Source organism: Oncorhynchus kisutch, linkage group LG24, assembly GCF_002021735.2.
Source record: "Oncorhynchus kisutch isolate 150728-3 linkage group LG24, Okis_V2, whole genome shotgun sequence".
In the NCBI taxonomy this organism is placed as follows: Eukaryota; Metazoa; Chordata; class Actinopteri; order Salmoniformes; family Salmonidae; genus Oncorhynchus; species Oncorhynchus kisutch.
Genome location: NC_034197.2, coordinates 21,043,116 through 21,056,512, shown reverse-complemented (window position 1 = coordinate 21,056,512; position 13,397 = coordinate 21,043,116). Strand labels below are relative to the sequence as shown.

Sequence of the window (13,397 nt, the reverse complement as noted above, 5' to 3'; positions counted from 1 at the left end):
CAGAGGAAAAGGCACCATTCCTGGCATTTTTCTTGTGTTACTGATCTGAACAGGCTGGATAGGTGAAAGTAAATGGGTAGGGGAAAAAAAAAAAATAAAATTCATCTAAGCCAGTGCAGATCAGTGATTACTTCAGAGGAAGGGAGGAATGCATCTTTGATATAAGCTGTGGAGTATATCAGATGAACAGCAGTAGCAAGTCCTTAAAAAGCTAATTGTGCAGATGACTGGCACACATTCCAAAGCACCCCTGGCAGTATTTGGTTAGCATTAGCCTTAACTGTGTGAAATCAACACCTTTGTACAAAGTGTTAAATGTCCTATCTCCTTAGGAACTAGTAAAACATATAGCATGACTTCAAAAGTGAAGTGTTTTTAAAGAGGAATTGATTTAAAGTTTAATTAGTGGACTGAAACCATGCCAGTCAACTCTTGGGTGAGGAGGACATTTAGCAGGACATAGAAAAGGTTAGTGGTGTGGTCTACTACTTTATCCTTGAGAAATAAGATAAATATACACATTCAGACTACCTATTTGAGCGTACATGTCAACTATGCATGTCTGCCGAAATATGAAAAAGAGCAAGTAAAAAACAAATCATTGTGAATTTAAGGTAACTAGGGGAGCTTCTCGCGGTAGCCATGTAAAAACTCTGGCAAATCAATGTTAGATCTAGCCAATTTGAGGAGACTTATCCAAAACTAGTGGTTAGTACTGTGCCGCAGTTTGTGTCAACCCCGTAGGAAAACAATTCAATAGAACGGGCGTATTGGCATGAATAAAGCATTGATCAGGGTGATGGCATCATGCAGACCGAACGCCTACCTTGTCTTTTTTCTAATGGAGAGAAGTAGCATGAGGGGGAAAGGGTGAAAGGAGAAAGCAAAGAGGAGAATTAGAACTAAAAGAGGGGTCATCAAAAATCGGTGGTCTGAAAAATGTGCAAACACAATGGGAAGTATGTGTGCGTGTGTGTGTCTCGTCTCGGAGAGGTTTTCAATTTCAATACTGATCAGACTAGGAGGCGAGGGAAACGGGGAAATAAATGTAAAAGAAAAATCAGGCAGGGAATAAAGACAAAACAAAAAAGGGACAAAAGTTGACATTGTTGCTGTGGGCTTTCTAGTGCTGCCCTGGGTGCTCTCGTACCTTCTCTTTGGCCTTGCTGGGGCTTGCGCTCTTGTTGTTGGTGATGGCTGCCGTGGCCTCCTTCTCCACCACGCCCACAAAGCGCTGCTCAGACTGGGTATGGAAGGACACTGTGCCTTTAGGCAGCTTCTTGATGCGCACCGCGTGGTTCCTCTGGGCAGACAGCATGTCCTGCACAGGAGAGTGGAGGGAGAAAACACCCCTTTCAATTATTGATGGTGTTCGATAAAGCTCTCATTGAGATTGTCTGGATTATAATGTGGAGGTAGCCAGAGACCAAAATATATTTTGAACAATGTGCCTAGGAAATTTGAATGGGTTCAAAGAGTGAGAATTCTTAATATTTAAAACAATTGACTGCATGTTCATTCCTAAAGCAAGAGTTCCCTACTAAAGTAACACACTTGGAAGAGCAGAATTCTGTGTTTTTCACAACAACAAAAAAGATAAAACGCATAGAAGAAATATCTTGCTGCGTTTTGTAAATACAGATCTAAAATGCTTCTTATTGTAATTTCTGCTCGACAGACTTAAGCGTAAATCATAGTCCACAGACACTAGGAAACAATAGTCCAGCATCCCATTGTGACATAGATGCATGGCTCAAAGACCACCAGCCACGGGGACAAAGCCCGAATGCGCAATTCCCCACAATTCCCAACCAGCGCCCTCTATTCATTGGAATGTGTTGGCAGTTGCAGCGCTGCGTTGAGAATTCAAAAAGCATGAATGCCAACGGTCCAAAATTCTAAAAACACTGCTGTGCGTACATGTACACGTTTGGTACTCTGACAGATCCTTCCGTTTGTGCTTTAGTTGCACTTCTCCACTTGGATGAGAATTCACAAATGGGCATTATATCAGAAGACTTACTCATGTGTAGTTACTTTTCTCCTGTACTTTCCTCATTGAAGCCTACTTGTCTCTGGTAAAATGCAACATTAACTTCAACGAAAACATTAGAAAGAATGTAGCTGGCTACATTTCCTATGATCAACAGACATGCATCGTAAAATAAAAGACTTAGCTTATTCATTGTAAGTTACATTTACTTGTTTGACTGCTAGCCAAATAGCGCTGCACTTCTTTTTTTCTGCCAAATGTGTTGCACAATTTTTCTGTGAAGGAAAACTATAGTTGCAAGCCCCTGATCACCATTGAAGAGAAGAAAAATAAATAAAAAATCCACTACTTTCAATATAAAAACAAAGATGAAATTATTTAAAATGCAGATTTTTTGTATGGTCTCCATTTCGAAAATGTAGATTTCGGAACACTAACACAACCCCTGAAGATGGACAGAAAGAGGGCAGGCGAGAGTAAAGGAATTAAAAGACAGCATTTTTATGTTGAAAAACGGACCATGGACTTTTTCCCTGGACTCACGGGCACAACGGTGAACTCGACTTCGTCAGAGATGTGCAGCTGGCTTTCCTCCAGGACCTCGCTAAAGTGAAAGAACATCCTGGCATCCCGGTCCACACACTTGATGAAGCCAAAGCCGTCGCGCATGGCAGCGATCACACCCTATAGGACAGAGAGGAGAGGGAGAGCCGTTACCACAGCAGAGATGCTGTAGACTCCATAACATTTAAAGGACAGTGCACTGCAGATACAATGTTGAAAAGTTCCAATCCAGGTTTCTGCTCATGCATTTTGTAGGATTTACACATCAGTATGGAATATGGACTAACATCAGATAATTTAACTAGGTTGCCATATTCAATTAAAACCCCACAAACAAGCTTCCTCAAATGAACTAGAGGGCGTACCATGGATCTCCTCAGGGTCCTTACCATCTCACGGGACTCCTTGGTGAAGTGGAAGGTATCAGGCAGGATGTCGATGTTGGTGGCCCGCTCCAGCTTGTCCCTACGGTCCGTGGAAATGTTGAACTGCACATGGTCGCCTTCCAGCAGGGTCACCTTGGACTTGGTGTCCTTCTCACCAAACAGGAGCTCCTTGTCTGTGTAATTGATCCTGGCACAGATGCGGCCTGGTAGTGGATCATTCTGAAATGGAGAGGAACAATTTTAAAAGATTTTCATCAAAATAATCTATATGATGTTACTTATGAGCATAGAGGCATGGTTTAAGTTTCTGACCTGGTTCTTGGTTGGAACTTTAGGGATGACCTTGATAACAGTGCCTTCAAACTGCTCGATGCTGATGTCCTCAAATATGACTGTCCCCTGGGCGAGCAGCCTCACGTCAGTAGCCACCTCTTTCCCCTAAATGAGAGAAAACAAGATGCTTTAGTTACTTCAATGTTGCTTTCCCTCCTCTATTAGGATATTATTTTGCATCTTTACAGGCTTATGGCATCAATATGTGTAGAGAACATATACATAAGCAGGAATCATTTCTGTTGAATGGCTTTTCCTATTGAGACATATTGACTGCCATTAAACCTAAGCCTGCTTTGACAAGTCCCCAACATCTTAAGAACAACTTGATTCCAATGATCCAATACTGGCCTAATATTCTATACTTTGCCAGAACGGTTCCATGTGATGCCACATACGTTTCTCTCTTTGATGGTGAACTCCACGTCGTCGCCGGCCTGCAGGGCCTCCAGGTCGCCCTTGAACTCGCTGTAGTGGAAGAAGATCTCCTTCACCACATCAGCCCTCTCAATGAACCCAAAGGCCTCCTGCCAGACACAACACAAGGGGTTATAGAACATAATCAGGCACGTAGACTACACTAGCGGTTCTGGGGGGGGGGGGGGGGGGGGGGGTCATTTTTACATAACATTTTTGCTATCGTTCTTTTTTTTACATCCGGTATTAGACAGTGGCAACGCGGAACACTAATTTAACCCACACATTTTCTAGAGGGACAGCTTTAGGCGGAACACAACAGTATCGTACCACATGCATCTGCAAGTTTTTTTCTATTCAGAAGTTGTAAGAAATTCCGCACGAATATTAAAGTTCAAGCACAAAGGAAATAGAGGTGTGGAAAATTGTTAATATGTTGTATTTGTATTAAATGCATTACAGAAGTGTAACGTTAGATCAGCTTATCTTAACCTGGCCGTTTGTTATTTTGTGGCAGTATGAAAAAGGATCAAATATATGATCAACAAACTCATGGTGCTGAGTGTTTTTACTTTTATTTGACCTTTATTTAACCAGGCAAGTCAGTTAAGAACAAATTCGTATTTTCAATGACGGCCTAGGAACAGTGGGTTAACTGCCTTGTTCAGGGGCAGAACGACAGGTTTGTACCTTGTCAGCTCGGGGGTTTGAACTTGCAACCTTCCGGTTACTAGTCCAACGCTCTAACCACTAGGCTACTCTGCCGCCCCACTTAAACCACACTCCGTAAATGCATTGTAACGTAAAACGGTTAGACATAAAAGGGTAGTTACCTAGCAAGTCAGTTATTTTAAGTAAATGAATTAATAAGCGTGGTCCCCATTGCTTTTGCTCTTTAGTTTTCACCAAAATGAAGAGAAAGGACATGATGTCCTTCTTCCAAAGAAAATACAAGGCCGACATTGAGACAGATGGTTCAGGTGTGGAGAGAGCAGAGAGCCTGCAGAGAGAGAGCAGGAAGACTTATCCATTGGAGAGAGACAGAGTGAAGGCATAGAGCAGGAAAGTGAGACAGATGGAGAGACTGAGGCTGAGGTATAGGCTGAGAGTGAGACACCAACAGAGGAGCCTCGTGCTTCCACAAGCAGTGGACCATCAGGTTTGTGATGTTGAATAAATCTGTGGTTACTTGTTAAGCAGTGCATTAGTCAGTTTATATGGTGTATAGAAATGAGTTGGTTTGTGATTTAAATGAATTCTTATTTAACATGCTATTGGGCTTGAAATATAGATATCCGATGGATTTCAGAAGTTGCCTGATGGCAACGGTATATCTAAAATGACCCAAATAGATATTTTTAATTATATATATTTTTTTCTTTGGCAGATATCAGCAAATCCCAGGTGGAACCACTGGCACAGCCAATGATGACCATATACCCAAGAACTCTGATGGGGACGGGAGGAGGAGCTTCAAGGCGACCTGGCACCATATCCACCCCTGGCTTGAATAAAATACAATTTTAAAAATCAGACTGTTTGGTCCTGCAGGCATTTTAGCCCTCCTAAAGTCTCAGAGACTGTATTTGATTCACAATTGGCTTTTAACAACTGGAAGAAGGCAACTTACAAAGAGGGGGGATTTGCAATTCATGCAAGAGGTCTGAGCAGCACAAACAAGCAATGATTATATGGAGAGACTATCAGAAAGCTGTAAAAAGTAATGCAACACTGGTAAATGCCCTAAACAAGGAACACAACAAACAGCTTCAAGAAAATAGGGACTAAAACAATAGGAGAAGTACTATTACTTACAGCCACACAAAAACATTGCAAAGAGGACACAATGAGTCTGCAGAGTAAGATAATAAAGGGAACTCCATGGCAATCCTAGAAACAATAGCTAAGCATGACACAACTGTGAAAAAAAGGTTGACTTCCATTCATAATGCAAAATATAAAAGCAAAGAGATTCAGAATGAGGTTCTGAGTTGATTGGCAGACATGGTTCGAACAAAAATGATAGAAGAAGTGAAAGACAGTGAGGTCTTCAGCATAATGGCAGATGAAACAAAAGATGTTTAAAAAAGGAGCAGATATCTCTAGTACTCAGGTACTATTTCAGAGGAGCTGTCCATGAGAGCTTTCTCCACTTTGAATGGGCTGATCGACTAGATGCAGCAGGGCTTACTGACAAAATCATACACATATTAGAAAGTCATGGTCTTGAATACAAATACAACCTAGTAGGCCAAGCATATGACGGTGCTTCCTTTATGAGTGGCACGCATTCAGGCGTCCAGGCACGCATTAAAGAACAAGCAAAGCCTTAAACATCCACTGCAGTGCACACCGTCTAAACGTAGTTTTAGTGGATACAGTCAAAGCTGTCCCTGAGCTCGGACAGTTCTTCTCCTTACTAGAAAGACTTTACGTCTTCACATCCGGGTACTATGTGCATCAAAAATGGCTTAGCATACAAAAAGAGATGTACCAAGGTGCACCTACAGAGCTTCAGTGACTTAAGTGACACTCGCTGGGCATCTCAATATATGGCTTTACATATTATTATGGATAGATTACATGCCATTAAGCGAGACCTACAAGACATAGTCCAAAAACACAATGGTGACAGATCTGTTGAGGCACGAGGTCTGCTTGCACAGATGGATTTACAATTCATTATGTGCCTTGTTACACTCCATAAAGTGTTTGGAGAAGCAAAATTTACATCAGATATGCTAGTCTTCATCACTTGACCTGTCAAAGGCTGTTGATTTAGTTGAAGCCTTAGTTCAAACTCTGAATGACTACAGGAATGAGCCATTTTTTGATGACCTATGGAATGAAGTGTTGAACACAGCTGAGCAATGTGATACTGCAATACACCCCCCTGCAAAACGACCAAAAAAAGTCCAAACCCTACAAGTGATGTGTTTCTCAAAGAGAAGTCCCCGTTTCCATTTGCTAGAATGTATGAATCAAATATTGAGGACTTGGGGCATGAACTACATCAGTTCAGAAGAATTTTAGAAAGGAAAATACAGAGTGGCATGCAGAGACCCTCCAGTGTAGTAGAGCTGGCATTATTCATTGAGCCTTATAAAGAAGTTTTCTTTGAGCTCTTTAAACTGTGCAAGATAGCTGTTTCAAACCCTGTTAGTACTGCTTCTCGTGAACAGAGTTTTTCTGCATTAAAGCTGGTGAAAACTTCAGGTCCACAAGCAATTTATTCAACTAGACTCGAGGCAAAGGCCTCGAGTCTAGTTGAATTTGATATTTTTTGCCAAAAAAAACACAAAAACCTGATACTGAATATGTAATGCAAATGAAAATTATAATGGAGATAAATAAATTGTTGAATGATTATGAACATGGTATTTTGCCTGCTAATGCCTGCAATGCAGTGAAGAAAAGGATATGACGACAATAACATTCATGTAACTGGCCTCTCTAACAGTACAACTGGCCCCAGCTTGGCCATCCCAGTTGAAATGGTCTAGAACCGCCACTGGTAGACTAGCCAATGTCCAGCCAGGGATCCACAACAGTGTAGTGTGGCTTTACCTTGGTGGCACAGACAACCCCCTGGCACCTCATCTGTTTCTTCTTAACCAGGACAATGTTGTGTGCACTGACTGCACCGGTGCTGAAACACACATAAGATGATAGGCATGAGGAAAGGGCTAAGGTATTGTGCAATCAAACATTGTAAAAATGGTGAAACTCAAGATAATTTGTTTGGGAAACAATAAGACACTTAAAGAAAAACAACTTACTGCTTGTTGGTTTCCATGTAGAAGCTGACTTTGTCTCCCGTGTCCAGGTGCATGTTGCCCTCTATGTCGTCTGGGGTGTAGGTCAAGTAAAACACCTCCTGCGTGGGAAGGAATCCATACTTTACATTACATTGACTACCAGCCTTGACATGACAAGTTTCTTTCTTTAGGCCATTTGACAGTCTTACCCCATTTCTCTCATAGCACACACTGCCAGTGGGCACCTGCCCTGGAGCAGACTTGCCATCCAGGTGAGTAGGAATCGCTGAGACGACCTAACGGACAGAAAGAACCACATGGGGAGGAGATGGTTAAGAATGGCATTTGGGTGAGTCAGACAAACACGATTACCTAACTACAATCATTGTAATTAATTAGATTGCATACATTAAAATAATCAGGTAAGTGAAAAGACAAACTGGTTGATTTTCAAAAGTATATCAAGAAAGCAAAGGGCTACGTACTGTAGATACTACTGCATGATGTGAAATGCTTGAGAAGCCAAATAGAAGAGAAGGCGAATAGAAAAGACTTCAATGGATATCAAAATATTACATCCAATCAAGCTTATTCGATTGAATGACTTTCTGGATAAAGATTTATGCTATGTACAATTCTATATTTTCTATTTTGTTTAAACATCAAATCCCACCTCCACCCCTGAACACCACACAAATTGTATTTCAAGGAAAGTTAAGCCCATTGTAAATCTCCATGGAAACAGATGGTATTCCTAGTGTTTCAGACAAACGGAGATACTAACAATAACATAAATAATGGAAAGACAAATGTGGATTTAGAATTAGATTCAAATCCTCGGGGAGAAAGGTTTAGTATAAAGAATGTACGCATCTATGAAACTATTAATGAACAAAAATGAACAAAGATTTACAATGAGCTTGAACATAAACCCAACTGACAAACACCAACATTGAGGTGACACGGACAAGAACAGAACCAAAAGTAAAATGGTGTTCCTTAACTGGATGAATATAACCATGCAGCACAGTAAATGGAGAGGCGTGCGAGTCTGGCCCCACCTGGCCCGAGATGCGCTCCTCTGGAAGCACCTCTGGTTTGATCTTAAGCAGCTTCACTGCTATGGGCTTGCCAGTACGCCTGTCTGAGGACACTTCAAACTCCACATCATCTGGAGAGGCAGAGAGAGATGTAAGAGAAACGGGTTTTGAGAAAATGTGTGCGCCACACCAAATACTGACCGGACATTCATGGAGTTCCATCGACTTAAAGGCTACCCACAGTATCTTGTGAAGAGAGGCAGAAATCAATTGTCACCACTCAGCTCCCAGGATATCTTAGGGGGATTTGTTTTATTTCTGACCAGATAAACATTAAGCAGCAGTTTCCCAAACACAGATTAAGCATAGTCCTTTACTAAAAAACAAACTCAAAGGAGAATTTAATTTAAATACTTTAGTCCAGGATTAGGCTTAATCTGTGTCTGGGGAAACCACCCCTAAAAGTTGTGTTGTTTAGTAGAAGGCTGGTGGATGAGACTGGACTACTAAATGACTAGAAGAAGCCCTGGCCTCTCACCTCCTATCTTGAGCTCCTGCAGGTTGCCGTTGTACTGGGAGCAGTGAAAGAAGAGGCGTGCCTGCCGCTCCGAGCACTGGATGAACCCGTATGAGGTGAGCAGCTTCTCCACCACGCCAGTCTCCCTGATGCCCACCGCTGTGCCATTGGCAAACGCAGTGTGCCCATTGTGGAGCATGCCAGGGTCAAAACTCATCTAAACAGAACAAGAACGGAGAATGTTACTCATTGAACAAATCAAAAAGGTCAGTCAAAACACAGCTCTTAAGATTGAGAGCGGATGTGAGTTTATGAGTGGGATTGTGTAAATGTATGATAGAACAATTAATTGACAAATTAAACTCAAACACACACAGAATGGTCATATTTTACCCAAACATGCATTTAGTGAACACACATCTACAAAGACCAATCCCTACCCAAAATGTGCTTCCCGACAGGTGGTTAAACCAAAGTTTGGAGAGACTAACCCAAAGAGCTTTCTGGTGTTACCTGACACTTCCCCTATCTTGTGAATTCCAGGGGAAGCACATTTGGCCAAACTCAGATTGGTCTGAATCGACATGAAAACTATTCACTATAGGCTTGGGAGGTATACTGTATATACCCTATACCGCAGTATTTGGAAAAAGCTACGGGATGGTTTTCAATACTGTTTCAATTTTATTTTATTTTATATAAAACATTTGAATATTTGTAGTTACTTTTAAGTAAATACCTGCAGTCCACTTGCGCAATACGTTAGGAGATAAAAGAACATTGCGTTCTTCATTTCACCAGTCACATTATGTATCTTACGGTTGTCCCCAGTCACGCTGTGTTTGTTTACAAGCACACAACCACGAGAGACCAGCGCCTATTGTCACTCACTGTCGTGCAGCATGCGCCAGGTGATCCAATTACATATTGAAATTCACAACTAAATGTTTACCAGATAGATATCTTATAACTTGTCTAAAATGTGCTAAATGCTCTGCAGTTGTGCATTTGGTTTGCTAATGTAGTAACGTTTGAGTTACTTGTATAATTTAGGTCAGAAACTGTACAAAATGTTTGCAATGCTCTCATTAGCATTCTCTATGGGGATTCTTTAGTACTTGTAACCAGAAGTGGCATTTAAAAAAATGTAAAAAATTATAAAGCCCCTTGCGGTAACACCATATATGCCAGGATGGCACAGGCACGGTATGAAGGTATGGAAAGCTGGATACCATCCAACCCTAATTCACTACAAATAAAGGCCACACGGTAGTCATTTCTAGTTGGCTCAAGAGAAGCATGCACTTCTATTCACTCCATTTTTTACAATCACAACTGAATCCACAAGCACCCCTAAATTGACAAAGTTAGGAACATTATACGTGCAAAATCAGTTGGTTATAGAAACCATTGCCTTCTTCCATTGACTTGCACATTGTCAAGATGAATTGGGATGCTACAATATGACTTCAAAGCACAGCAAGAATCAGTCATCAAGAGCCACTGCAAAACAATCAAACCGTTAGCAAACGTCACCAAAGGAGACTACAGGAGCAGACAGGGCTGTCCATCACTGTGGGTGCAACCGATGCGATGCCCACACAACATGCCCACTTACTGATCTCCGATACAGGGGTGTCCGCTTGTGTTTTTTGTGGGAAACCGAGAACGAGCGGGGGATAGCCACCACAGAGGTGGCAGAGGCATTATTACGTGCCAAAGGGGGTTCAGAGTGCACTCTCTCCATATCCGACAGTGGGGTCAGGGCTGGGTCACACTGGTTGGATGGGGAGGGGAGTCAAAAGATTTTGGGAATTCAGAGATACTTAGAGCTGTGGTTTTAACCATGAGCTCAGATTTCATTCCATTACACCTCAGTGTTCTAGTTCTAAGTTATATTCTTAAGCTTTCTTTAACTGTAAAAGTGAGAGGAAAATAAAAACACTGATCGATACTGACCCTGAGAATCAGAATTCCATAAGAGAAACCCATACAAAAATGTAGTAATTATCAGAGACCTAGCATCCCCATCAAACTAAAATAATACAAAAGCACTTGCCATTCAGTATATTTGAAGGAATGGACAGATGGAACAAAAAGGTAGAGGAAGGAGGTCATGTAATATTGTAATTGCTGAAGTGGAATGAAACTCATGAAATGCTATATCATTATTATTTCCTGAAATAAAGTGCAACTGTCCAGTTAATCTCACGTTTTAAAGTTAATATTCTGCCCAAATAATGTTGTTGACTTGTCCAAAACTCGTGGCCAAAGTATTATTTGGCGAATAAAACACATCCTCAAATGTGTATCTCAAACAGACAGTTTAAAAGATGCTTGCCATTTCCTCAGAACGTCATTATTTTATTACTGCTGCTCTTTAATTATTTGAATTCACTTATCTATTTTTTTTACTTAGCCAACAATGCAGTTAAGAAAAAATGTGTTAAGGGCTTGTAAGTAAGCAATTCACTGTGATTTTATTTGTTGGCTCATTGGCTGAGCTGGCTAATCAGCGGTCTACTTGCATTAATATTTTTTATGACTTGTTAGACAGAAGCGCATCTACACAGTAAGGTAATAGTTGGTTACATGAACAGTTCCAGAGCAGCCTCGTCACCTTAGGGGGCTTTCACACCAAATGGGTTTGGCGTAATCTTTCCAACTGTTGTGCGCTTACCCATTTAGTTCAGTTCGTTTGGCCTGGTGTGAACACCATCCACACTTGGGGGCGCAAAAAACAACGCACTGTGGTTCCTCACAAAAAGCGATGACAATTGGGACACAAAAGTGATGCTTCATGATAATCATAGATGGATTTAACAGAAGCATTTTGTCCAGTAAACAAAGGACTTGCATGGACATGTGGTTTTGTTCAAGAATTTATGTTTAACTCAATTTCAAAACAACCGGACAAAAAAAAATAAAAAATACAAATGTAACAAATAATCGAACTGATTCTAACTACAGCTCAAAAATGTTTGTAAAAACACCCTTCCTAGCAAAGCATCAATGCTAACAGAGTTGAACTTACTAGTAGTTAGTGATCCGGCCTCAATGTTTTGATTTGCTGTTTTGATACCTAAGATTTCAGATTAAGCAACCTTGTTTCCACGCAGTTCCAAATCAACTCGTCGTACAAACTAACCTCTCTTGGTTATAAATTTGCTTAATTTCAGTCTAGTATTACTTGAGGAAGAATGACAAACAGATTTTGTCCCAAGTCTCGTCAAATGTCTTCTGTACCGTCTTCACTACACAGAAGTTACTGATCAAACAGTATGTTTATATTGTCTACATAAAATGGCAATTACAACACTAACCATATCCCACACCTTTAATCTAAGGGGACATGGGGCATGGCACAAAGCATTTATGGCCTCATTTACATAAATTGTGGTGGGTAAAACAGAATTTGAAACAAACCCAAATTCCCAGTAACCTTTAGACCACCCTGTACTTGCTACACTGCACCTGAGCAAAAGCTAGTCTCGGAGTCCAGAGGAATGGAAAGGTTAAGCCAGTCAGAGCAGAGAGGCAGGGCAAGGTGGGTGAATGGGTGTTCGATGGGGGGGAGAAGACGGAGGAAGTGGTGGGGATGATGGAACTTACGGATCGGCCGTACGGTGACAGGCTGAGTCCGACGGGGGAGGTGCTGCTCAGGTCAGCGCTAACGAACGCGGCAGGCGGTGACGCGGGCAAGGTAAACTCGACAAAGCCTTTCCAGGGGCTGCCCATATTTTTCCATAAACTTGAGTCAAACTCCACCCCTTTGTTGTACTTGATTACTGGTTTGCTTGAAAGCCTTGATTTTTCTAGTTATTTTTCCTCTTTTTTTTTTAAACCACCCAGTAGATGTCTGCAAGGGTGAAAAGGGGGAAAAAAATGTTTTAAAGGAGGCAAAAAGGTCAGCCAGTGAGCAAAGTGTCAATCATGGGAAAGGGTTTGTGGGTGTGAGGAGACAAAGGAACATAAGGCTAGATGGGACCAGGTAGAGGGGTAGGATAAAGAGGCAGAGGAAAGCCTGATAAAAACAACTTCCAAAATTAAGTACGCCTATGGCAACAAAAAAAAACAAAAAAAGGAACTACTTCACAACTGCGCTAAATCTCTCTGCAAGAGTTGGTGCAATTAATATGGCTTGTTACCAAGTGACCCAAAGCAAGTTACAGAATAATACCATCCTCGTTAAAATTATAGCACAAGTGCACATGTACAAGAGCAGCATATTGTTTTGTCAAGAAGGATTTCTGGGACATTTAGTGGATAATTTGTTTTCATAGTCAAATAAATATCTACATTGCTGCCCTATGACAGCCCAGCAGGGAACCAGAGTAGAAATTGGGAGCGTATGTTTTCCCCTTCTTAGATTTAATTTCAAATGACATC

The 13,397-nt window shown here is 41.3% G+C and overlaps 1 protein-coding gene across 44 annotated transcripts in view; it reads right to left on the bottom strand.

The window, feature by feature from the left end:
• LOC109869197 (cold shock domain-containing protein E1) overlaps nt 1-13,397 on the bottom strand; it is a 35,381-nt gene that overhangs the window by 4,999 nt on the left and 16,985 nt on the right. For 2 of the 44 annotated variants that reach the window (XM_020459164.2, XM_031804375.1), the window contains 11 exons: nt 9,030-9,225; nt 8,456-8,622; nt 7,661-7,747; nt 7,473-7,591; nt 7,261-7,342; nt 3,675-3,803; nt 3,256-3,381; nt 2,923-3,162; nt 2,513-2,677; nt 1,151-1,321; nt 827-838 (listed from right to left, as the gene is read on the bottom strand). In XM_020459164.2, coding sequence (XP_020314753.1) covers nt 827-838; nt 1,151-1,321; nt 2,513-2,677; nt 2,923-3,162; nt 3,256-3,381; nt 3,675-3,803; nt 7,261-7,342; nt 7,473-7,591; nt 7,661-7,747; nt 8,456-8,622; nt 9,030-9,225 — 1,494 coding nt within the window. Of the gene's footprint in view, nt 1-826; nt 839-1,150; nt 1,322-2,512; nt 2,678-2,922; nt 3,163-3,255; nt 3,382-3,674; nt 3,804-7,260; nt 7,343-7,472; nt 7,592-7,660; nt 7,748-8,455; nt 8,623-9,029; nt 9,226-10,626; nt 10,786-12,620; nt 12,868-13,397 lie in introns of all 44 variants that reach the window. The other 42 variants (XM_031804385.1, XM_031804386.1, XM_031804380.1 and 39 more) reach the window with 37 other exon arrangements.